The sequence below is a fragment of the Mastigoproctus giganteus genome, chromosome 1 (genome assembly GCF_048544385.1).
Source record: "Mastigoproctus giganteus isolate SK-2022 chromosome 1, ASM4854438v1, whole genome shotgun sequence".
Taxonomy (NCBI): domain Eukaryota; kingdom Metazoa; phylum Arthropoda; class Arachnida; order Uropygi; family Thelyphonidae; genus Mastigoproctus; species Mastigoproctus giganteus.
The window spans coordinates 187147337-187175049 of NC_143575.1; the positions used below are offsets into that span (position 1 = coordinate 187147337).

The 27713-nt window shown below is 37.8% G+C and overlaps 1 protein-coding gene across 1 annotated transcript in view; it reads left to right on the forward strand.

Annotated features, from left to right (window-relative positions):
- The window catches only part of LOC150091374 (SH3 domain-containing kinase-binding protein 1-like), a 393836-nt gene that overhangs the window by 21109 nt on the left and 345014 nt on the right, over window positions 1–27713 (forward strand). The window contains exon 2 of the mRNA XM_090383547.1: window positions 8126–8280. Coding sequence (XP_090239673.1) covers window positions 8126–8280 — 155 coding nt within the window. The remainder of the gene's footprint in view (window positions 1–8125; window positions 8281–27713) is intronic.

Sequence of the window (27713 nt, forward strand, 5' to 3'; positions counted from 1 at the left end):
GCCTCTGCTTCCAACTATTACCTCTTTGGGCTGCTGAAGGATGCATTCTGTGGAATCCATTTTATGGATGATGACTAGCTCAAGCACAGTGTTCACTAAGTCCTCCGGAGCAAGATTGACTTTTACAGGATTGGAATATAGTGTCTGACTCAGATGGTGGAAGTGCATATCAACTGATGGTGACTTTGTGGAAAAATAATAGTGTGTTTATTAATGATTGAGGATTAATTGATATAGAGGTGTAGTTGTAGGAATTAAGTTTTCTGGGGAAAAAAATAGGCATTACTTTCATACTGCTCCTCATACTCCTTAAGTAGATGCACTTGGAAAATGTTGAATTTAAAATCCAGTATTATTGCAAGTTCAGTTTTCTGCCCCCCCCCACCCGAAATGACTATAGAAATCTAAAAAAAAATTCTATAACAAGGGTTCTAACTTTTTTTTGAAACAAAACTCATTTCTCTTGCATGTTTTAAATCAGAAAGAATCTCACCCACTGCAAATTAAAGTGAAAATGTCTTACCTTAGGTCCATCTCTTCAAACTTACTACTACTCATGCATGATATGCAAATGTGCTTTCTTTCTTCATGTATAGAAATTGTATTTTTGGAAACTTGATAGAGCTCTTCCAGGATAACTGTACTTGAGGAGCTTAAAACTTACTTGAACCTGATAAAAATCACATTTTTGTGCATTACATAAGCAAAGAGGAGTATATACTCATTACTAAGACCAGACTATTTCTTTATTTAAAACAAATAAAAATTTTAAAAAAGGTTAATATAATGTTTAGACATTAAAAAACTTTACAGCAATTGTACTGCATATATTCTCATCTTCATTTTTAAAATATACCTCCAGCTTCTTTCTTTTTACTGTTTCCTCAATGCTATGTTATAAATGTAAATAACTCGGCAAAAACAGGCATTTACAACTTTAAACTGTGACATTATTACTAGTTATTGCTACTTCCAAGTAAAATGTTTCACTTCAGTGAAGCACATGCTACAGAGGCAAAGATAAATACTATCCTTAAGGTTACAGATATATTAATAAAGGAATTCACTACACCAGCAAAATGGATAAATATCTTATGACTGGCAGACATCAAAATTAGCAGTGCATTCTTACACTGACATAGTTTTATTTTATTTGTGAGCAGTTCTCGGGAGTGAATGGCTAAAATGCATTTTCTATAATCAAGTTGTTGGTTTTTTTTTCACTCCGCATCAAATCAAAATCCTGTAATTTCAACATATGAAATATAGAAGCTACAGAACATCTTTAGATATACAAAGTGTGATAAAAAAAAAAGAGACTGTACTAACATATAAGAAATAGTGACGCTTATTGGCTGTTCAAATGGATCTGCAACTTCTGGAAGTATTCCTCAGTTTTAAATCTGTGACCTTTCAAGGGAACTTTGAACTTGGTAGGAGGTGAACTACAGAGCTAAATTTATGAGTATGGGAGATGATGATGAAGTGCTTTACAAAAGAATTCTTGAATAGAAAGTGCCAAGCATGTAGGGGCATTGTCATGATGCTAGTGCCAATTCTGTGAATGCTAACTTCCTGGTTATTTTCTCTGAACAGAAACTGCATAATTATCATAGAACTGTTTTGTAGTGTTTCCTGGTTTGGCCATGTGCAGAACAAATTCATAATGAACAATACCCCATGAGTCAAAAATATGATAAGCATAATCTTCACTTGATTGAGATTTTTTTTGTAACCTTGAAGGAGACTGAGTTCTCTGTTCGGAAGACAGCTGTTGTTTCCAGATCAGAGCCATACACTCACAATTTGTCACTAGTAACGATGGCAGAAACAAAGTATGGGTCAACAGTAGCACTTTTTTGAAGAATATCCAGACATTGAGAACTCTCTGCTCCCTTGATCATCAGTGAGGATGCAAGGCACAAACTTGGTTTAAATGCGTACCATTCACAAATCTTGTGCTAAAATTGACTGAGATGCCCTATAAGAAATACTAGTGTCACAACTTTGCAGCTAGTTGAACTTTGATCACTCCTGATCACAACACCAACATGAGCAGTTGATTTTTGAAGTTGAAGAGTGGCTAGAGTGGAGATTATTTTGAAAATTATAGGTATCTTCTCTGAAAGCTGTTTTAACATTTTCTTAGTGTTTGTTGCACTTTTCTGTAATTGTAACTGTAGTTAAATGGGTAATTCATGCATTACTGTGTCTATATGAGTGACCAACATTGTGACAAATCATAATTGCCATAATGATGTGATTTCAAGCTACAGAGTCAGTCTCCAAACTTTTTTTTTTGATCACACCTTCAATTTAATCTAACTGGTTCATGCATGCATACTCGCTTGATCAAATGAGTTTTTGTACTGACTGTACCAAACTGTTACGCTCTGAAGTATGAACAAACATCAAATGCCAATGTTCAAAACTTTGTGAGAAAGTTTGTTTCAGACATAGAAAACTTGATGTTTTCTTGCCCCCTGCTCTCCTACCCCGTGTACGCTTTTCTACATAAAATGTAGAGGTAAAATCTTTTCTACGTAAAAGACACACCTGTATAAATGCACTGGTCGATATCTAATCAGGAAATGACCTATGTAATTATTTACCTGTGCATTTGTAGTGCATGGCATTCTGAAGGCCGAATAATATCACAGTAAATCTCAAGAACAGTGTACACCCTTCAACATGGCGGCAAGCAAAACAGTGAGAAAGCAGTGATTGACAAGTTGACTCCCATATTTCAACAAACGGACAGGAACAAAGCAGTGATTGGCAGATGCCACTGCTTTCCCCACCCATCCTAGGGTGTTTTCCCACACAATTTGCCACTGTTTTTAAATTGGGAAAACAAGTTCCCAATTTAAAAACAGTGGGATGAAGGGATAAACACCCTACCTAAGCTAAGTCCCCTCCTCGACGACACAAAACAATCAGAAAAGGGAGGTGCCTTCACCTAGTATTAGTAATGGCCGCATGGTGCACCAGCCAAAAAAAAAAAAACCCCGAAAAAAACAAAAAAAAAAACCTGATAATTAATAAAAGAAAAGGAAATTAAACCTATTATCCTATGCGTTTCACGCACCCGAATGTACTATCCAGATGACCTTTGAATTTCCCCAAACTGTCAGCCTCTACCACCTATGTAGGCAACTTATTCCAGTAATTTATAACTTGCTGGCTAAAATAAAACTTCCTACAGTCCAATCTAAACATCTCCCCCGTAACTTGAATTTATGTCCCCTAGTTCTAGCATCATTTATAATCATGAAAATTTCGTCCTCAATCAAATCTCCTCTAAGGTGTCTAGTTTCCAAACTCTGCAACCCACATATTCGAAGTCTTTCTTCATAAGGACGCCCTTTTGCCGATTTCACCAGGCGAGTTACCTGTCTTTGCACCCTTTCAAGAAGCTCAATGTCTTTCTTTAGGTGTGGTCTCCATACTTGAACACAGTATTCCAAGTGTGGTCTAACAAAAGCATTATATAATGGAATTATCTCTACTTGCAAAAATTCTACTTGAAAAAATTCGATAGATTATCGATAGGACACCATGGGCTTTCCTTGTAACCTGTTTAGAATGCTCAGAATTTCGTGTCTGACCGTATCGTGACCCCCCAAGTCCCTTTCCTCCAGTACTGGGTTTAGTTGAACTCCAAGTAAATAAGTTATTTTGGGATTACTGTTTCCCAGGTGTAATACCTTACACTTTGTTGGATTAAAGCATAGCTGCCATTTACTGACCATTCCTGAAGGTTATCTAGGTCTCTCTGAAGAAGCTCAGCTTGACAGTGATCATTAACTACTCTACCAATTTTAACATCATCTGCAAATTTAGACATCATGCCCTCTATCCCTTCATCAATGTCATTTATGAAAATTAAAAAAAACAGTGGTCCTAATACTGATCCTTGGGGAACCCTACTTCTTAAATCAACCCAATCTGAGGAATAGCCATTTATCACAACCCTCTGCCTCCTGCCCTGAAGCCATCCTGATATCCATCTAAGGATTTTCCCAGTGATTCCAACCTGTTCCAGCTTATAAAGCAACTGCTCATGTGGGACTGAGTCAAAAGCTTTGTTGAAATCTAAATAAACAATTTCAAAATTATTCCCTAAATCCAGCTCATGAGTGACCCTTTCAAAATAGCGAACCAGATTTGTTAAACACGATTTTCCCTTTACAAAACCATGCTGAGTATCCTTGAGAATTTCAATTCTATCCAAATGATCCTGAATTCCACCCTTGATCATTGCCTCCATGATTTTCCCTACCACTGAAGTCAGACTGACAGGTTGATAATTTCCCACTTCACTCTTAGAACCACCCTTGTGTATGGGAGATACGTTGGCACTTTTCCAATCCAACAGAATCTCCCAAGAGTCTAGTTATGCTCGCATAATTAGCCTCAATGATTCAATGCACTCACTTGCCGCCTCCCTTAAGATTATAGGGTATATTCCATCAACTCCAGGAGCCTTACTGGCCTGTAGGCTCGAAAGTTATTTTCATTAAATAATCTTGCGAAATTTCAATATCATTAATTACATATTTTTCAACTTCGCTCCCACAATTTCCCATTGCCACAAAAGGTTTTTCATTTGTAAATATCGATGCAAAATAACTGTTGAGTTCATCTGCAGTGGTGTATTTAATACTATCCCCTTTCCCTTACATAAAGGTCTGATCTGGTTTGTCCTGCTCTTAGCATTTATATATGTAAAGAATTCCTTATCCCTCCCTCCCTCTTCGCTCTGTTTGCTAGTGATTTCTCATATTGCCTTTGCCTGTCAAACTTTTTCTGTGGCTCTATTACAGATCATCTTGTATCTGTTATAGGCTACAATACTTTTTATTGCTCTGTAACTTTTCCATGCCACCTTTTTTTGCTCAAGTAATGTAGCAACTTCACTATTCATCCACTTGGAACCCTCCTCGTGGAGTATTTTTTTAATGGTAAATACGCATTCAAGGCGTCTGTGATTGTTTTAAAACCATACCCCAGTTCAATTGTATTTGTTCTCTGTGCGATATCTACCCAGTTAATAGAGGCCATGTAGTACCTTAAGGCATCATAATTTCCTTTTCTGAAATTATAACCCATTCCTTTACCTTTTGCTACTGCTACCTCTCTCTTCATCCTCCACCGTAGAACTCCGTGATCATTTCCTGCTACTGGTTCCTCTACTGTCAGCCCTATTATGTCATCTGATTCATGGGTGATGATGAGGTCTAGGATATTCTTTCTCTAGTACTTTCCTTGACATGTTGATATAAATAACAGTCATCTAGTTGATTTAAAAATTTTGTTCCACCTGTCGAGTTTCCTTCTGATTTTCTCCAATAAATTAGAGGCAAATTGAAATCGCCCATAATAAGACATTGATGCTTACTTGCCCATTCCATTTGCATATAGAGGCTTTTATCATAATCTTCACAATCACCTAGTCTGTAGATTACTCCTACTCGCATTATACCTTTCTTTCCAACTATCTCACACCATACAGATTCTATACTAGCATGTGAAACGTCTGAATCTGGGAAAGCTATCGTCCCACACAGGCTGCTTTTGATAAGAAGCATTACCCCACCACTCCTATCTATCCTATCCTTCCTAAATACATTATACAAGCTGTACTGAAACTCATCTTTCCCTATTTCCCGGTGGCACCACGTTTCCATAGGCCCTGTTATGTCCACGTTACTTGTTTTAACCAGCAGTTCGAATTCGCTCATTTTATTGATGACTCTTCTAATGTTACTATATAAACAATTAAGACTTACTGTTCTTGTATATTTAACAAACCTTAAACAACCCTTAAGTTTTTAGGCTCTCTTCCCTGTTATTAGCTGCCCGTTCACTTGAAACGTTTCTGCCCCCTGAACATCTAGATAATATGTCCAGTTAGGGAAGCATAAGAACTCTTGAGGTATGTGCAAGAGTTACTTTGACCAATATTATCAGATAAATGCATGTCAGTATTACCCACATACCCCCTAACTAGCAGTTTCCCTGAACCTTTAAGGTATAATACTGGCAAAGACTTTTGCACCACCTTTGTTTTAAGTGTCCCGTCTCTACAAAACACATTTCTTCTACCTACAAATGTGGGCCAAGCTGATAGAAATTTCCCCCCTAAAGCCTTGCGGAGTGCTTCAAGTTTTGAGTTAATCCACAAGGCTTTTAACATATAATCCCTCCTATCGTGTCTGGGCAGAATTGCAGACACATAGTCATTGTGGCCTAGCTTGCGGCATTTAATAAAAAATAAATTTTCTGTTTATACTCCGGGATGACCAAATGGTCAGAGGAGTTCACAAGATAGACATAATACTGTACAATAAACAGCACCGTATTCAGCAGTCACGGGCTTGAACCCTGGTCACTCAAGGCATGTGTACTTGTGCACCTGTGTGCCTGACCACTAGGCTATCGCGGCCTATATTTCCTCAGCATGGTCCTGTATTTTTCCAGCAAATCATCAGATCATGTACATTTAATGTTATTTATTTATTTATTTTTTTTGTTTTTTTTTAAAGAGCATTAGCAACTAAGGCCATATTGCTCCGGGGATATGCGGTGGTCATTCCCTGACCTTTCCGCATCCTCCGTATTTGGTGGTCACGGCTCTAACCCCGGTCTAATCAAGAAGCATGTGCTGTGCACTGCTGCTCCTGGCTACGGAGGTGCCATGTTATTAGTCCCCACATGAATAATAATATTCTCTTTACCCCCCTTAAAATCTGACAATCTGTTGGTGATATCGTTAATAGTTGCTCCCGGCAGACATACCCTGGTTCGACTCCACCTATCCTTATTACAAAAAATATTCCCCGTTTCCCTGACAATAGAGTCTCCTAATAAAACAAATTCCTTTTGAACCAGAGTAGTTTGCACTTGGTTTTTCTGTTTTGAGCCCGAATCGGGAGTGCATCACTTGGTAGATTGTTGGAGCCTTGAGTCCCTGACGAGCTCCCAGATGCATTATTCTCGAGGGCAAGCACCCATTTTTTCAGTGACTCAGATTGTTCCATCAGTGCACCAAATTGCAATTTAAGATCAGTGCACTCCTTACATCGATCACAAAGAAAAGAATCCCCAGATGAGCTGTGGTTAGTCACCAGGTCGACCTTGGAAAACATTCCACAGGTTCCGCAACGGATTAAATCACGACTCACATGTAAATCGCCATCGGCTATTTTCATGTGAGTCACGATACCCTGTGACGTGTTTAAGGCAGATCTCGTAATTACCATTATAAAATTAGCTAAATATCAATGAAAATTAACTTTAAAAAATGATATCTATAATATAAAAATAAAACTGTTACAGGAAAACCTATAACAAAATAATCCAACAATATACTAAATAAATCAAATATTTAAAAGCAATAATCAACAGTAATCCAATCCACTAAACCGAAGAGCCCTGACGAAGCGTGTCCGCTCACCTCGAATGCCAACACACCTGTCAATTATCACCACCTTCCTCGCTTTCATCAAACTGCTTGCCAGTGTACACTATTCTGGACTTCAGCCAATATCACTATGTAATTATTTACCTGCGTTTACAAAGGTCACTTAGGAAAAGGCCTTTTTCCTTCAGGTTCCATAATACATGAGGAATATTGTTGCATCCCAAAGAGCAGGGACTAAAATATTTAACTAAAATATTTACTAACTATACAAATATTTAAAATATTTACAAAATGCTAAACCACAGTATTTACAAATACAATATTCATTAATATACAAAAAACGTTACAGTGGAACATCAAATGTTAAACAGAGAATCATGCGCACGAGGTTGATGAACATTATGGAGGCAGTTGTCAATAATTAATTGCATTTGTAGTAGTGACACAATTGCCTTGCCCTCTTCTCCCATTGGCTTGAATAAATATCACTAGGAGGAAAACTTTTAATGTATAGACAGATAATTACAAATTTTTAGAGATTAATTTCCACTGAATTTGAATTTTGATTTTTGTGTTAGAGCAGATTATCAATTTTTTTAAAATTATATGTGCTAATTTTTTTATAATAAACAAATCACATTAGGTTAATATAAATATTTTAATGTTAGGATTCACAGATTCATTTTATATAATTTTCAGATGCTATTGTTGAACAACCGTGGGAATCTACAAATGAAGATGAGCTAACATTATGTCCAGGAGATGTGATCAGTGATATTTCTTGGTTAGATGGGGACTGGTGTGAAGGACAACTTGATGGACATAAAGGTCGTTTTAAAAGTAATCTTGTTAAAGTAAGTGAAAATCATATAGTTATTAATGTGTAAATAACAGATATTTAAATTTCATGTTACAATTCAGATTTCAAGGTTGTACTTGTTTCTTTTGCTGTAAAAGGAGCATTTAAAAAAGCATATTAGAGCTAGCTGAGATCTGCTCTCCCATTAATGTTTTCAAAGGTGACTGAATTTGTGAAACAAAATACAAAAGGATAAAAGATATAATAAAATTAACTGGAATAAAAAAGGATTTCTTGTTATCAGGAACAACAAGGTCTGTATCAAAATCCCAACCCTCCCACCAGCAGGTCTGGGTTTGAAAGGCTATAACTCAATGCTGTACAAACCAGAATCTTGTAAAGTACTTACCCAGTGGGGACCGAAGGATAGAAGAAAGCCTTGAAAGCACTCCAATGATGAATATCCCTGAATGATACCTTTCTTATTCCTGCAGTATACAGCATAGTCTTGAAAACAGTTAATCAGAGAAACAACCATAATACCAAATGAGAATATTTTGGGTGGGGGAAAATAAATCAAAAACCAAAATGAAATACAAAACAAAATAGACCTGGAGGTTTAAGTTTTATTGTAAAACCTGATGCAAGCTAAAGAAAAGGTTTTAAAAGAACTGATTATAATATTTAAGTGAAAATTGAAGAAAGGTTTCCCTTTATCAGCCAGGCTTAATGTATGGCAATTTGTGAGTTAATGTTACTGCATGTGTTCAAAACAAAAAAAAAAAACCCAAATTTTATCTTTCAGATAATTAAATTAGATTGCCTGCGAGCAAGTAAATGAATTCATCACAAAAAGTCAAGTTTTGAGATATCTTCCTTTCACTTGCAATGTACTTTTAACATATTTCTTCAATAGCCTCTTATGAAAGAACATCCACACATTCAAATTTAAAAGAAGGGACTTATGTTTTTCTTATGGTTTCTACTTATTTATAAGAAATTTATATATATTTCCGTGTGTATTTCCTTTACTTTTTTTTTTATTTATATTAGTAGCTTTATGAGCTCTACAAAAACTTCAAGTAAGGCAGCAGTGGTATTCTGCAGAAATCATAGACTTTAACTTCATAAAACAGCCTTCATGACCTCTCTGGCTATGTTAAGGTAGCAAAAACAACAGTTTGCTTCTAAAAGGGTACTATCAAATACTCAAATTTCCAACTTAATATTAGTAATGGCAGTATGCTGCAAGGAAGCCAAGGCCCATGCTGCACTGGCCAAAAATAAATAAATAAATAATAAAAAAAATAAATAATTAAATATAATAAGGGAAAAGAAAATAGACAACTTCTACCACCCATGTAGGTAACTTATTCCAGTAACTTATAACTCGCTGGCTAAAATAAAACTTCCTGCAATCCTAAACGTCTTTCCCTATAACTTGAATTTATGGCCCCTAGTTCAAGGATCATAACTGTGAAATTTTCATCTTCATTCATTTTACTATTGCCTCTCAGAATCGTAAACACCTTGATCAAATTGCCTCCAAGGTGCCTAGTTTACAAGCTGTGCAACCCACATATTCAAAATCTTTCCTCATAAGGATGTCCTTTTGCCAATCTCACCAGGTGAGTTACCTGTCTCTGGACCCTTTCACGAAGCTCAATATCTTTTTTTTTTTTTTTGGTGGTCTCCCTACTTGAACACAGTATTCCCACTGTGGTCTAACAATAGTCTTATATAATGGGATTATGACTTCCTTATCTCTGCTAGCAAATGTTCAATAGGACACCATGGGCCCTCCTTGCAACCTGTCTACAATGCTTGGAGAACTTCATATCCGACCTTTCTTCCACTTCTGCAACTCCACCAAGTGTATAAGTTATTTTGGGGTTACTGTCCCTCAGATGTAAGACCTTGCACTTTGCTGGATTAAAGCATAGCTGCCACTTTTCTGGCCATCCCTGTAGTCTATCTAGGTCACTCTGAAGAAGCTGTGCTTGGCAGTGATCATTATCTACTCTACCAATCTTTACGTCAACTGCAAATTTAGACATCATGCCCTCTATCCCTTTATCTACATCATTTAAGAAAATCAAAAACAACGTGGACATGTGTTTTTGTAATGGGCGGCACCTAGAACGTCAGTTCATCTCCTCCTCCTCGTATCTCTGTGAAGAACAGTACCACTGTAGAAGGGCCAGAAATAAGTAGTGTATGTTTGTGTGTTCTGTTGTTGTCTGACCGCTTGGCTACCCAGAATCATCAGTCACCTGGACAGATGATTCTGGGTACTCGTCCACACCACGGGAAGGTGAGCCAGTCTCAGTGGAGCTCGCACTGTCTCAATTCGAGACTCTGACCCACCTGATGTTGGCAAAAGATGGGCCGATTCCTCTGGGGGCCCACTCCAGAGGGGGAAAAAAAAACAGTTTCCCTGTGGTGTTAAAAAAATAAATAAAATAATAATAATAAAAAAATAAAATAAAATGAAATAATAACAATAAAATGAAATAATAATAATAATAAAAAATAAATAAATAAAAAAATTAATAAATAAAAAAAATAAATAAATTTTTAGGGAATGTTGCTCCCTATTGAGTAGCTCCACCAGACAAAGGAATAGAATTATTCTTAGCCGTATAACTAATTCTTCTTGTGAAAACATCAGATGCAAACTGCTGGAGAGAAACATAAGAATTCTTGTCTCCCACCAGCAAAGTTTCATGCCCATGAGAGAGTGTAGAAACTGATGAACAAAGAACATCTCTAAAGTCATTATACAGTGGACATTCAAATAAAATGTGGCTCCAATTTTCATTTTCCCCGCATTGACAAGCTTCCGTTCTAGAAAGACCAAAATGACATAGTTTTTCATTAAGAGATCCATGTCCCGTTAAGAGGAAGGATGTATATAAGTCTAAATCAAAAACAACAGTGATCTCCCAATACTGATCCTTGGAGAACTCCTCATTTCTTACAGTAACCCAATTTGAGGAATAACCATTAATCACAATCATCTGCCTCCTGCCCTGAAGCCATCCTGCTATCCATCTAAGGGTTTTTCCCTGTGATTCCAACCTGTTCCAGCTTATAAAGTAACTTCTCATGTGTGACTGAGTCAAATGCTTTGTTGAAATCCATATAAACAATATCGAAATTATTTCTGAAATCCAGCTCACGAGTGACCCTGTTAAAATAGATAACCACTAACCAGATGTGTTAAACATGATTTTCCCTTTACAAAACCATGCTGCGTATCCTTCAGAATTCCATTTCTTTTCAAATGATCCTGGATTCCACCCTTGATCATTGCCTCCATGATTTTCCCTACTGCTGAAGTTAGACTGACCGGTTGGTAATTTCCTGCCACATTATTAGAACCACCTCTGTATAGGTATTGGTGATACACTGGCCCTTTTCCAATCCAGTTGAATATCTCTCTCCTGAGTCCAGCGATGCTCTCATAATTAACCTTAATGGTTCAATGCACTCACTTGTCTCCTCCCTTAAAATTATGAGGTATATGCCACATCAACCCCAGGAACCTTACTGGCGTTAGGCTAGAAAGTTTTTTTTTCTCTAAATAATCGTGAAATTTCAATATCATCAATTACATATTTTTTAACTTCACTCCCATAATCTCTCATTGACATAAAGTGTTATGTTAACATTTAAGTGAAAAGTGAAGAAAGGCTTCCCTTTATCAGCCAGGCTCAATGTATGACAGTTTGTGAGTTATGACATATTTGGTTATTATGTGACTTCTTTGTATATTACCACTTGCTTGATGTTTGGACACTTACTTGAAAGAACTACAGTAACTTGGGTTACTTTGGAACATTTAGACTTATAACTTATTATTCCAACTATTTTAAAACTTTCGTCATTTTGAGCATCCATTCTGGCATTTCTTTGAACACTACAGAAAGCCAGCTATCACCTGGCAACTCGCAACAGTGTCTCCCAGGTTACGAAATCGCCAGATCTGTGTCAGAGCACCATATTATGTTCTTACTGTTTCCTGTTAATAATTGTAACTTTTTTCTTTTTTTTTTTTTTTTTTTTTTTTTTTTGCAGCTTGTGACAATATCAAAACATGCAAAAGCTAGTGCACAGGAGGATATAATATGAATGAATAAATAACAAAGATATCTTTTACAATTACAATATAGGCATTCTTAATTGGGGCCATAAAACCATGCACTAAATGAATTTGCATTAAATGGGGAAGAAGGGGAGGTAGATTTATTGTTAGGAAATAATTTTTAATTGGTTGGCATGACTGGTGTTTCTGCTGAGTTTAAGGTGCCAGTTCTCTAAATAACAATATTAAATGTAGCAGAAACATTTAAATTATAAACTTTAAATACTTAAATTATGCAATAAAACATATACACTGCCCTACCATTAATATCCGGACACCCCTCCGTGGATGTAGAAACAGGTCCTATGCATGCAACACATCACAGAACCTGCTATAAATATGCAAATGGCTTCAAACAGACAATTGCAAAAGTGGGAATGCAAGATGACACATTCCACAGACTTCCAACATGGAATGATAGTAGGATGCCACATAAGCAAGCATTCTGTATGAGACATTGCTGGCACATAATGGCCTATAGCTGCCGTTGCGCCGTGAAACATACAACAACAACAACATGAGACATTGCAGTCACTCTGGGGATCCCTAGGTCAATGGTTAGCAACATCATATGCAAATGGAAGAGGAATGGGACTGAATCTGCCAAAAAAAAAATGGCCTGTTAAACCCCAAAAACTAACAGAATGGGACAAGAGAATTCTGCAAAGAACTGTGCGTGTGCCAAATCGTAATTTGCTTTTGGGATCAATGTCAGCACTAGTACAATACAAAGGACACTCCATGATATGGGTTACAGTGGTTGTGCAGCTGCTCACAAGCCACTGATCACCTCAACAAATGCTAGATTCCAGTTAACATGGTGTAAGGAGCATGAATCCTGGACTGTAGAGCAGTGGAAAACAGTCCTATGGACAGATGAGTCGAGATTTGCACTCTACCAGTCTGATAGCTGTTCCTGGGTGTGGCGAATGCCAGAGGAACAGTTCCTTCCTGATTGTATCCTCCCAACATCGAAGTTTGTTGGAGGCAGTGTCATAGTATGGGGCTGCTTTTTATTGTTTGGCTTGGACCCATTACTCATTATCGACAAAACCATGAATGCTGTGCTAATACAGGACATCCTGGACAATTATGCACTTCCAACATTATGGCAATACTTCGGGGAAGGCCCATATTTGTATCAGCAAGATACAGATATGGGCCATGCCATACTGCTCGGGTCGTAACAGAGTGGTTTGAGGACATGAGTGTGGAAAAGTTGGATTGGCCAGCCCAGAGTCCTGATCTGAACCTTATCGAGCATCTTTGGGATGTATTGGATCGCCGGATATGTGCACGCCGAGATTGCCCAAAAAACAAAGCCAAACTGGTTGCTGCCTTAAAGGTCAAGTGGAGGAACATATCACCTAACATTTATAAAAAGCTGGTTGAGAGTATGCTGCAAAGATTGAAGCTGTCATAAAAGCAAAAGGTTTCAGCAAAAAATATTAAATGACACAATACATCTCTTTTTTTGTCTAAAGGCAAGTGTCCAAATATTAATGATAAGGCAGTATATACAATATATGTTCAAGAAAACTTATCTTAAATTTTCCAGAACCTTATATGTATACTATATTTACATTTATAATAATAGCTTGCCGTACTGTTACTTTTAATGTTAATGTTATACTGAATAAATAAATCAATAAATAAATAATTTTCAGCTTACTCAAAGCAATTAAATTTAGTGCAGATCTGAATCCAGTGTCTTTTTAGAATCTTCAGTTTAATTTCTAAAGACTTTTCTGCTGGCTTTTCATTCTTTTTGTGTTATTAGCACTGTCTGGTTTACTCACTCTTTGAGACCATTAAAAAAAAAGACAGAGAGAGTTAAAACTACCTATACAGTAAACTAAAATCAGTCATGCAGACACAATGTGTACACAGGAACTGACTGGAAGCCAGAACTAAACTATAAACATTGTTATTGAGTGACGCAATATTGTTTTCAGTTTAAAAACAAAGGAAGTTAATTTCAGCTAAATGCAACTCCCTGTCAGGAAATGACAGTTCCTAAAGACAAGTTTTATAAACAACACGTCATTAAATTAATTAGAACTACCGAGTAGGCATTACTTTTCCCATACACCACTGGGATGGAGGATGTATCAAGGTATATTTTTGTAATATGATGTTTGTTGTTGGGTTTTTAGGAGCATTAGCAACTAAGGCCATATGCGATGGTCATTCCCTGACGTTTCCACATTCTCCGTATTTGTAATATGCGAGAAGTGATGCCATGTGACCATAGTGTTACAGCTGTGAATACAGGAAACTTTTGCCAGTACAAATAGCTACAAAAATTAACACAGAAATCTAAATTACTCTTGAACACAAAAAACATTTTGGTTAATAAACAGATACCTTTCAAAATTTCTCCTTGTCATGAAGTGGAAATGCTTTGGAGGATTTAAATTTTAGCTGGACTACATTACATTTGAGCACTGACTTTAAAGATGTATAGTAACTTGAGCCATTTCTCTTTAATTCCCCACTGTCAATTAAAAGTCAATTTAAAGTGCAGCTCTGGGGGAGGATAGCAAAAAATAGTGCTATAGTGAACAGTGGGGAACAGCTGTATGTTTATTTAATCAAGTTCAAAAAAAAAAAAAATAAAATAATAAACTGCAGCCATTATCAACCCACTGCAGGATGGAAGCCTCCTCAACAATTCATGCTGAGGGAAATGTACCATAATCTGCCATGCTGGTCCAGTGCGTGTTGGCAGATCAACTGTATTTAGCAGTCAGGGGCTTGAACCCCGGTCTACTCAAAGAGCATGTACTACTGCACTCCCGCTCCAGACCACTTGGCTATGGAAGCCCTTTAAACAAACAAATACAAAGTAAGTATAAACATCTTAAATGAACATCTGACTAGATAGTTATTATGTTAATGATGAGTTAAACAAATTGGCATCAGTAAGATTTGATTTTCATTTTTATGGTGCAAGGGTGACTACCATCAGTAAGATCAAGGCAATTACATTGTTATATTGTTACATCATATATTTGGCCTTAAAGTCTTTTCAATATTAAAATGTCCACTTTGCAACTGTTGCATCATCATCTAAATCTGTTAGCTGAACATGTCATGTATTCACGGGTCTTCCTTTGGAACAACATTCTAATACCACTGAAGGTCTGTTTAGTAGAGGAAAAATTTGTTGATATAATTTAAGAAAAGAGATACTTTTAAGCAAAAGAAATATCAGTGTTGCTACTAGATAAATACTTTTTTTGGTATAAATGTATATGGAATCAAGTTTGATATACTCTTTCCCTTTTGATGTTACAAAGATCAAGGCAAGATGCTTATATATGTATATAATTTTATTATATATATATATTTTTTATGAAAACTCCAAAAACATGAGAGGTAATAGAAGCTATAGTACTTAGTACTGTGCTTGGGTTGGAGGTTGAGAAGACAAGAGAAGATATTTATTGACATTAAACTTGAACTTCTGTAAACTAATTTTCAGGAAATACATATGAAAGAAGGTTGTTCCAGAAAATGACAGTTGAATGAATAAACGAGGAGGATGAAAGTTCGTTCTATGAGTTTGAAGTCAGACAGTAAATGGATGTTGGCTGGTGGTGGCATGTGTTCGGACTGTTTTGAAAGAGAGAGAGAGAGAGAATGGGATTTATAGAAGCCAATTCAGAAGAACAATGCCCATGGAAGTATATGTAGAAAGGGCATGCAGCAGAAACAGTATGTCTATGAGACAGTGAGTGGAAAAACTCTGTTATAGATGAGTCATTAATTAACCTAACTGCCCTCTTCTGAATGGAATCTAGAAGCCTGAGAGAGATTTTGAGGGCACTGCCCCAGATGTGGGAACAATATTTCATGGTAGAGGGGATTTTGGATTTGTACAGAGTGAACAGCTGTTTGGAAGAAAAGTAATGCTGAGAGTGAAAGAGAAAACCAAAGTTTTTTAGATACAGAGGAAGCAGTATTTTTAATGTGCTTGTGCCAAGAGAAATTAGAAGTCAGAGTAATCCCCAAAAGAGATATATCAACTTGCCTAGAAATTGGAGTGTCACCAAAGATAAGCATAGGAGCAGAAGAATCCTTTTTGTGAGATATAAGACAAGACTGAGTTTTAGAAGGATTGAAATCAACTAAGTTGTCTTTGCTCCACTGGAGAATTACCTGGAGATCGGCATTTAAGGAATTGGTAGCAGATTTTCGAGAAGTTGAAGCTGATTGAGCAGGACACGGTTTCTCAAAATGGAAAGTGGAATGCAATGTGCTATCATCGGCAAAACTATGGGTAGGATTTCCAGTCAAGGGAAGAAGATCATTAATATACAAGAGAAAAAGAGTGGGGGAAAGAACTTAACCTTGGGGGGGACACCAGCATTAGTGGAGAAGTTAGAAGACAGAGCCATCAACCATCACCCTCAGTGAGTGATCATAGAGAAAACTGAATAACTAATGGCAAACCATAAGATGGAAGCTTGTTTAGAAGGGGCTTTCAATCATGCTTGTTTATGCCAAGCATGATTGAAAGCCTTTGAGATATGAAGAACAACTGCTTGTGTTTCACTGAACTTTTCTATTGAATTTGTCCATAAATGGGTAACATAAGCCAGAATATCACCAGTGGATCGACACTGACGGAATCCATACTGGCGATCGTTGATCAGATGGAAAATTTCCAGGTAGTTTAAGAGTTGGCAGTTAATTGATTTCTCCATTACTTCAGAAAGAGTAGAAGTAATTGCGATGGGACGATAATTGGATGGGAGGGATTTGTCACCCTTTTTAGGAACTGGCTGGATAGGAGCATATTTCCAACCAGAAGGAAAAACACATTTGTAATAGGAAAGTGAAAAAAGGCAGCAAAGAACAGGAGTAAGTTCAGAAGCACTGGTTTTGAGAACAAGTGGAGAAACATCATCAGGACCTGGAGCTTTCTTTTCATCACGATTCGTCAAAATCCTTCTGACATCCTTTTGACGTAAGACCACAGGAGGCATTGAATGGAGTGTGCTAGGAATCATGGGAGGCGTTTTACCAAGATCATTAATATGTGAGTTGGAAGAAAAATGGGATGCTAGCAGGTCAGCTTTATCCTTGGCTGAAGTGACAACAGAACCATCTGGTTTTGACAGAGGTGGGAGCAGAGATGGGCAAAAGTTGCGGCCAATAGCTTTGGCAAGAGACCAGAATGCTCGGCTACCCTTAGGGCAAGAAGCAAGTTTTCTTCTCTTAGCCTGTTCAAAATCTAGTATGGACTGATTAATAACTGCTTTACAATTGTTGCAAGCTTTGGTGTAGGCAGAAAATGAAACTGAAGAATTGGAAACAAGCCAATTACGATATGCAACATTCTTCTCTTGAACAGCCTTATTGGAAAACCAAGGTTTAGATAAAGGACAATATTTTAAAGTGGAGTGTGGGATAAAGGATTCCATTCCTACAAGAATAATTTCACTGACACGATCTGAGCAAACATTGACATCAGAAGTTTTGAAACAGTAATCCGTCCGAGGAAAAGAAAAAAGGAAATCTCACTGGTCATCCCATTTTACATTCTTGTAATGCAAAACAATACGAGGTTGGGAATAGCCATGGGATGAAGGCTCCATCGGAGAAGAGACAATCACCAAGTTGTGATCTGAGGTGTGTAAATGACCATTCACTTCAATTCTGTACTTAGCAGAGTTGTTTATAAGAAAAAGATCAAGCGTGTTGGCTGTATGGTTAGGATTGTCTGGTATTCTTGTAGGTAAATGAACAATCTGTGTAAAGTCATTAGTAAAAATATATAAATTAATTGGCTTTTTTTCTCTTTTTTTTTTTGTTAGATAGAATGGGGAGGTAATCTAGAAATGTCTGCACACTTAGCCTAGGTTTTTCCCACTCATGGAAGATTTCTGGATAGTCAATTTCAAAATTGATGAAAGCTAAGCCACCTTTTTACTACATACTGTTTGTATGTCATTAAACCCACATTCTTTTGGGGGTTTTTCATTTTTTCATCTGGAAAGCAGAAAAAGAAAGTTTCACAGTGTCATATTTGGTGAATGTGGGGGAACATTGCTGAACTCAAGTGATGCTGTGTTTCGCTAAAAAAATTCTAGACAAATGCAATGGCACCTTATTGTGATGAACCAAATGTATACGGAATCAAGTTTTATATTTTCTTTACCTTAGATGTTGTTTGTTTGTTTGTTTGTTTGTTTGTTTGTTATTTGGTTTTTAGGAGCATTAGCAACTAAGGCCATATTGCTTCCGGGATATGCGGTGGTCATTCCCTGACCTTTCTGCATCCTCCGTATTTGGTGGATAGGCACCTCCGTAGCCAGGTGGTCTAATCAAGAAGCAGTGCGTAGCACATGCTTCTTGATTAGACCGGTGTTCGAGCCCGTCACCACCAAATAAGGAGGATGCGGAATGGTCAGGGAATGACCACCGCATATCCCCGAGCAATATGGCCTTAGTTGCTAATGCTCCTAAAAACCAAATAACAATAACAACATTTGGTGGGTACAGGCTCGAACCCCGGTCTAATCAGTCGGCATCTTCGATGTTACAAAGATGCTTTTATATATATATATATATATATACACACACACAGTGGATTCCGGTTATTTGAGCCACCGGTTAATCGGGGCAGCCATTTATTTGGGGCAAATCTTAAAAAACAGAACCCAATCGAGAAAATAGCCAGGGTTTACTTCGCTTAATTGGGACAAAATGCCGTTTTATCGGGGCAGGAGACCGCAGCACTGAAGATTACCCTACCATTGTCTTCGACCGTACCACGTAGTTCGGTCGGATTTCTGGGGGTCACAACCATAATTGTTTTTATTGTTTTATGGTTGTGACCATAACAACCATAAAACAATAAAAACAATTAGCAGTCACCTGTTTATTGGGCTTTTGTGTTAGTGAAATCTGTCATAAACTCAATCTTATTGAATTAGCGATAATACCTATTTTTAAAGCTTCATAATTTGTTACTCCATTCTCACTTATGCGTATCGTGTTACTTGCAATTTGTGTGTGCCGTGTTCTTTGTTATTGATTGCTTATCTTTTTACTGTTTTAAATTTTAACCCCCACCCACATATGATAGTGAAATGTCAACAAAAACAGAAATGTCAACTAGTTTAGTTAGTATGTACATATTACTGTACATACTACACATGTACTGTACATATTACAGTACGTACATACTACATGTACTGCACATATTACAGTACGTATTAATTGTTCCTATTATCACGTATATTCTTCCGAATTTCACGTATCATTTAATTTTTTAATTGGTAAGGTAATAAAGGGTAAATTTGTACTTAATATATCTTTACTTTTTTAGCCCGTGGATAATATTCCTCCTATTTTTGCTAATTAGAATCGCTGTTTAATTGAATTAAAATTCAATTCACAAACATGATCACAATGACCGGCGCTTATTACACATCGTATAATGAACGGTACTTTACAATGGTGACTCCATCGTAACGGGATTTGATTGTACAGTGAACCAATTGTAGGGGGCATTGTATTTTTAACTATTTACGTGAAACTTCGGATAATTGGGGCAGCCGCTTAATTGGGCCAAAATGCACTAGTCCCGATGTGTCCCAAATAACAGGAATCAAGTGTGTATATGTATATATATATATATACATACACACAGTAGACTCTCCGTTAACCAGAATTCAAGCAACAGGCAAAAAAATCTTGGAAATAGTAGGTAGTTGAAAAATTAAAATGATATATATTAATTTCTAGTTAAAATGATTCAAACTTGGTGGGCTGCTATGCGCTGTGAGTACACGCATGTGTGTCTCTCATCACATGTTTGTCTCTCGCTCCTGACAATTAGGCGCCTCCGTAGCCAGGTGGGCAGGAGCAGCAGTGCGTAGCACACGCTTCTTGATTAGACCGGGGTTCGAGCCCGTTACCACAAAATACAGAGGATGCGGAAAGGTCAGGGAATGACCACCGCATATCCCCGGAGCAATATGGCCTTAGTTGCTGATGCTCCTAAAAACCAAATAACAACAACAACAGCTCCTGACAATTCACTGTGTAAATATACCAGTTGATTTATTGTTATTCAAATTCTGTGTTCTCTTTCAACCCCTAGTATGCTGAAACAGTAGTGCTTACCCTCAAGCAGAAGATGGAAATATGCAAGAGGCTTGAAAAGATCCGAGCTGAAAAGATCCAAGGGTGGTTGCATTTCTGGACCCATATTCCAAGAAAAAGCAAAAGAATTTCATGCGAAAATGAAAATTGAAGGTAAGTTTTCAATTTCAAGTGGCTGCCTTACACGATTCGAGGTTCATCACGGCATCTGTAAGCTGGATTTGTCTGGGGCAGAAATCGGCTGATTTTCAGGCTGCAGCTTCATTTCATGAGGTGTTTGGTGAAATAGTGGAAAAAAATGACTTGACCCCAGAAGAGATTTATAATGCAGATGAGACAGGACTAATGTGGATGTCTGCCTAATTCTACTTTGTCTGGTGGTAATGAGAAGGTAGCTCATGGGTTTAAGCAAAATAAAGAGCGTGTAACTGTGCTCGTCTGTGCAAATGCATCAGGAAATCATAAGGTAAATTTGCTAAACCAAGGTAAGATGCTTTAAAGGTGTAAGTAACCTTCCTGTACATTATCATGCACAGAGTAACAGTTGGATGGATGGACGCAGGAATCTTTACCAAGTGGTTTCATTATTCATTTGTCCCTAGTATTAAAGAAATTTTACAAAAGAAAGGATTACCAGAGAATAGTAAAGTTTTGTTGCTCTTGGATAACGGTCGCACACATCCTCCTGCTGAAGAGCTAGTTAATGGTAACATTTTCATGTGTTATCTTCCAGCTAACGTCACAAGTCTGATCCAACCAATGGATCAGGGGGTGAAGAAAAACATAAAAATGTTTTACAGGTGCGACTTCATGTGTAAAACGATTAATTTTGACAGGACAATTCTGGATTTTCAGAAGAAATATAACCTCAAAGATGCTATCTATGCTATCAGTTGTGCTTGGGACTCTGTGAGAAATGAAACATTATGGAAATGTTGGAGAAAGTTGTGGCCAGCTGTGATATTTGAGAAGTCCTCCTCTGTTGAATTTGAGGAGTTTCCAGGCAATAGTGCAGCTGTCAATAGCACTGTTTATGATGAAATCTGTAAGTTAGTTGACGAAATGAATTTGCCTCGAGATGAAGTCGACGACTGGCTTGTTGTGGATAATGATATACCAGTAACTCATACACTGAATATGGAAGACATTATAGAAGCTGTTGTGAATCATGGAAAAATGAAAGTTGCAGAGGAGGAAGAAAGCGATGACGATGTGTGTCAGGTGGGAAAAATATTCTGGCAGAGAGCTACTGCAGCATTTGAAACTTTAATAGCTTTTCCAGAACAGCAACCCTTCTTCACTTCTCAGCATCTTATGAAGCTCCACATCCTGCATAATTTGACTTTGTCTGAGAGACGTACGACCTCAAAGCAAGGTGATATTCATTCATTTTTGAAGAATGCTGAAAACAAGTTTGGCACAACATCATCATCTACTGATGCAGATCCAAAACCATCTACAGACCCTCCTGATCCTATCTCTGCTACATCAGCAGATCCTGACTATCCTCATGCAATGTCTACCCAGTAAACTCTCTACCTACTGCAACAGTTTTGAATGTGTTTTTTTGTAAGTTACTGTATTCAAAAAGCAGTTTCTATAATAAAACTCAGTTTCTTTAGTAAAATTTGTCTATGTTTGTCTTAATTTTCTAAGTATTGGGCTTAGTATAATAGTCGAGTATTTTTTAATACTAACTCTCAAGCAACCAGAAACTACAGTTATCCGGCATCTACCAATCTCCGTGGGTGCCGGTTAACTGGGAGTCTACTGTATGTATGTATATATATATATATCCTTGAACACTACTTTTAAGCCTATGTTCTATTTTTATTAAATTTTCAGTTGTGTTAATTCTGCGTTTATGTGGCGTTAATGCTATTATAGGATTAAACAAGTCAACATGATACATGCATTGATATATTAGGTCAAAGGCCCGATTGATTTTTGTTTTGCAAGTGGTAGTGAAAATTTGTATTATTTTGGGCAGGAGGCATTACCAGTAATTTAGGCTTAACTAACTGGCTAGCCATTGCTGTTCTAGCAGGAGTATGAACACTTGTGCCTATAGTTCTATGTGAACAATTAACATGAAATCAAGTTAACAAATATATAAATGTAAAGTTTGAAAAGATTAGTGGTTTAAAGTTAGAGGAGAAAGGAAATAAAGGAAATTATTAAAGATTTAAGTCAAGAAAAATTAGGAAAATAGCTAGGAAGGATTAAGAAGGTAACATTCCTTCACATGGCCTTCTCTCTGCTACTTCCTCAAGGGCTTTCAGCAGACAGATAGCCATACTAAAAGAATGTCTCGTGCATACCCATTTCTGTAGTCTCAATAACAGTTTTGCTTAGTAAGTACTCATGTTTAGTTATGGATGTCCTAATGTAATAAGGCAAATAAAAATTTTAATTGTTAATTTAGTTTTAAATTTTTGGATTATAATTAGCTGCAAACTGGGATTGGGACCCAAAGCCCAATGAACATCCATAAGAGTAAATATAAAAAGTATATAGGTACTTGCGAACACTATAGCTGATGGTTGACACAGTGATTGGGATAGTCGTTACTTATTGCATATGCCTTATCTCTTTAATCTCTTGTCTTTGGTTTGTGTACTTCCTGATTTTTCCCTCATGCATTTTCTATAAGTTGCCCCGCTGTGTCAATCAGATTGGTAGCTTTTTCCTTCTTGTCGACAAGGGTTATTTCTGGTCTTTTTTTTAGTTGTTGGCGCATCGGCTTCTGTGGCCATAATGCACCTCTCAAGGTTTTTGCAGTACTGTGATCCAAGCCCGAGGCGGGATTCGAACCCGCGACCTTTGAGTTGCCAGGCAGGCACTTTACCCACCCGGCTAGCCCGGTCGGCTATTTCCGGTCTGTTGTGCAGGATTGTCTTGTCCATTATTATGGCACTGTTTCAGTACAGATTGGGGTTTCCAGTACTGCCTCGAATTCATACTTGTAATATGGTACACTTTCTTTGAACAACTGGTATTTTCTTGCTAGCTTCTGATATATTATCCTGGCTACCTGGTCGTGTCTACAAGTGTACTCAGTCTGGGTGATCACTTTGCATTCTGCAGTGATGTGTTGGATTGTTTCTGAGGCCAGGCTGCATTGTTAACATGTATCATCTGACACTGCAGGCTCCTTAGGATATATTTTCTATAGTTTCTGGTGTTGATTATTTGGTATTGGATGGCAAGCATAAATCCTTCCGTCTCGGGGAAGAGTGTCCTGCTCGTGAGACATGCATTGGTGGAAATCAAACAAAGACACTGCCACGGAGTGTCTTCTTTGCCCATCCTTCTAGCTTTATTTGTGCCGTCTGGTGGGAGGGACACTCATCGCTTAGGTTGAGTGGGGTATACCGCTTGTCTATTTTCCTTATGGCCTGGTAGAGTGCTGCTGCTGTGTGTTTTTGGAAACAATCCTCCAGGTTATCAATTGCTGTGTTTTGTTGCTTGATGAGGTCTATTAGGCCCCCTCCTCCTTTCTGAGCTATTGTCAGTCTCTTCAAGGCTGACTTGGGGTAGTGTTGGCGGCTCTCGGTCAGCATTGTCCTCGTCTTTCTCATGATATCCTCCAGCTTGGTGTTAGTCCAATCTATGGTCCTGAAGGAGTATGTTAGTACTGGGACTGCATAGGTGTATATGGTTTTAACCATGTTCCCTCCATTCAGTTTTGCTTTCAGCAGGCTTCCGAGTCTCTGATGGTATTTTTCGGTCAGGCAGGCCTTGATTTCTTTGTGCTGTAACTGCTTAGCTTGCATCATCCCCAAGTATTTGTAGGCCTCTTCCTCTGTCATGGCTTCAATCTCCTTACCAGTCTGCAGCTGATAGTTTTCAGCTGACTAATTTTCCCTGGTGCAACCTGTGGGTCTTGCATTTGTCTATACCAAGTTCCATTCTAATATCATTGCTAAATTCTTCAGTGATCCGGAGTAGTTGCTGAAGTTACATCTTTGTTGCAGTAGAGCTTGATGTCATTCATATACATCAGGTGGGTGAGGGTGTACAAGTTTTTATTTCCTTCATTGAGGTTATATCCATATTTGCTGCTGTTGAGCATGGTGGATAGTGGTTTAAGTGCTAGACAGAACCACAGTGGGCTCAGGGCATCTCCCTGAAAGATTCCTCTCCTGATGGGAATCGATCTGGTTGTGACGTTTTCGACCTTAATGGTGGTAGTCCATTTTGCCCTGCTCCTAGGAAGTTTTTCACTATGGGAATGACTTTGTAGTTGTTCAGTGTCTCTATTAGCCAGCTATGAGGCATGAGTCAAAGGCCTTGCAGTAATTGATATAAGCTGTGTACAGGTTACAGCACTTCTTGTAGGCTTGCTCCATAACTGCTGCATCTATGGTTAATTGCTCCTTGCATCCTTTCAGTTATTATGTTCTGGCTCTCCAAGTGATCTGATATCTTCTTGGTTATGCAGCTTGTCAGGATCTTGTATATCATTTGGAGGCAGATGATTGGCCTGTATTTTGCCAGTTTTCTTATATCTTGGTCTTTAGCCTTCAAATATGTGATTCCTTGAGTAAGAAACTTCTGGATTATCTCTGGGTGCCTTATCATTCAGGTGAGGTGTGTGTGTGCAAGTGAATTTCTTGTACCAGTAGTTGTGGATGTTATCTATTTCTGGGGTTCACCAGTTGTGGGAGTTCCTGATTGACTGTTTTTTCTTCCTCTTGAATCTCCCATTCTCTCATCTCTTGTACATCCTTGGTTTTCTTCTGTTCTAGTGTATGCCGAGGGGCTTGGCTGTTATGTCTTACTTTATTACTCCATATGTTGCCCCAGAACTCTTCGATTGTCTTCTGCTTGAGTCATCCATTCTCTTCTTTCCCGCCTTCTCCGAGACTCCTGTAGAAGGCTCTTTGGTCCTCATCAAAGATTCAGTTTATTTTCCTCTGGGAGCTCTCTTTGCATCAGTGCAGTTTCTAGCTGAGTGCGATGAGATTCTGCTTGTCCTATTCTCTGATTTTTGGTCTCATGTTTGCTGTTGATGCTCTCTCTCTCTCTCCTTTGAGAATGCTCTTCACTTTTCCAATCAATTTTTTACTCCTATTACCCTGTTGGTACTGGGTCAATTGGACTATCTTGATTCTTAATGCTTTTATTTTCTGCTGAAGTCTTTTTCCCAAGCTGGCAGTTCCTTCTGTTTTTGGTTCTCCTGCTGCTGGTCTCTCATTTCTCTTCCATTAATCCTAGTGTTGCTATGACAGCACAGTATATGGCTGTGTGGATGGTCTCCAGTGTTGCACTGTTGTTGTCAAGGTAATATGATATTATTTGCTGATTGAGGTGGTCTGCGACTCTCCACAGGGTTCTATTTTGCCTCTGCTTCGGTATCATGTGGGGTCCATTCCTTTGAATTCTGTTAGGGCCTTCCACTCGTCTTCTATTCTGAATATCATGACCTCATCTCTTTCCACTTAAGCTGCTGTGGGTTGTATTTCTTCTTGCTCTTCCTCTTCTGGTTTGGTAGTAGTATGTTCTTCCTCCACTGGTTCCGTATTGACCACATTACGGAACCAGTGGAGGAAGAATATACTTGTTCCGTATTGACCACGTTCTTTGTAGTTGATCGCTCACGTCCCGCTTGATTTTTTCCAAGATTGCAGGAGCTATCAGGTTCTTTGTGATGATGGTCCTTCTTTGGTCTGTTATTTGCTGTTCAGTGACCTGAATATCCGGGAATCTTTCCAACCACTTGCTATGTAGTCTCAACCAGTACGTGGTCATATCGATCTCTAGATTGGTTACTTAGTAGTATGCCCGTATGATGAACGTATTCATTTTGATGCTCTACTTCATACGATAGCATTTTCTTCCTTCCTGGTTGGTCACTAGTGCAGTTGCACAGGAAGCACTTCCAGTTGGTGAGCTGTATGGTCTTTCCCTTCTCTTTTGGTAGCCATACAGGGGGACAGTGCCATTTGCTCCACTGTCTTCCTCAGGATACTGTCTCCAACTTTTCGAACCGGCCCCTCTAAGGTCTGAATGCTAGTGACTTTATCCTGCACCACACTCATTGCAGTATGATTATTAATTCTCTGCGACATCATCCATCTATGGAGGTGGACCTGTTTAGCTTTGGCTTATGCCCAGTGGTAGTTCTTGAGAATGACACCAGATGATACCACTATCTGCCTTAGCTGCCACTCCAACCTTGGGGAAGGAAGGCCCGCTGGAGCAACTTTTGCGAAGTTTGTTTATTTATTATTATTATTTATATGTTATGTTTCTCTCCCACAAAATTTGAAATTTGCTTCACTCTTACCACACGTTGCTTGGTCCAGTTCTGTTTCTGTTATATGTCATATATAACAGAATATAACATTTTAAATTAAAAATTTTTTTTTTGAAATCTCAGAAATTTTGTCTATCTTTATGGTTGTCTTTCTGATTAATTATCTTCCAGAGGATGCTGTCTGGAAGTATTCATTGGCAAACTTTTTTTAAGGCTTTGTTTTATTTTTCAGCCTTCACTAGTTTTTCTTTGAGCTATTATGATGTGTTTAGGGCCACAGTCTTTTGACCCAGGTTGGTTTGGAGGTTATCAACTGCTAGCAAACACCAGCACCTTGTGAGGTTTTTCCAAGATTCTTTCAATCCATTTTTTCTCCTTTTTTTTGCAATAATAATATTCCCCCCCCCCATATTTTCTTTTCACAAAAAAAAAAAAAAAAAATGCAGTTACTATCACTACCAGATCCCCTCATAACCTTATATTTAGGTCCTCTAACATGTGAAGACTTCAGACTACTTAAATCTAGAATTGTTTGTGGTCCTTACAAGATGAGTCCCTGGAAGCATGTGTCGTAAAACTCCATCACAACAACAACATCCCTTGAAGCAAAATCCTTTTTTATTCAGTATAACTGTATTCTCTCCTTTATCACAAATTCAGCTGGACTTTGATGTACTTTAAATTCTGCTTAAAGTTACTTTAAATTTCAGTTTAGTGTTAATGGAGTAATTTATTGGTATTTTCCATTTAAATAATTGATATAAACACAGGCATTTCTCTAAGATGCTCTGATATTGGTGAGACATGACTATGTTATGACCTATGGTGTTGGTGAGAATAGCAAAGTGTGCAGTTATGTAATGTTGAATTAAAGTTTAACATCATCCTGGGGGTTTGATCCTTAGTTCACAAACTTAAACAGTCTGTTTCTAGTGTCCATGAGCTGAACTCTTGCTTT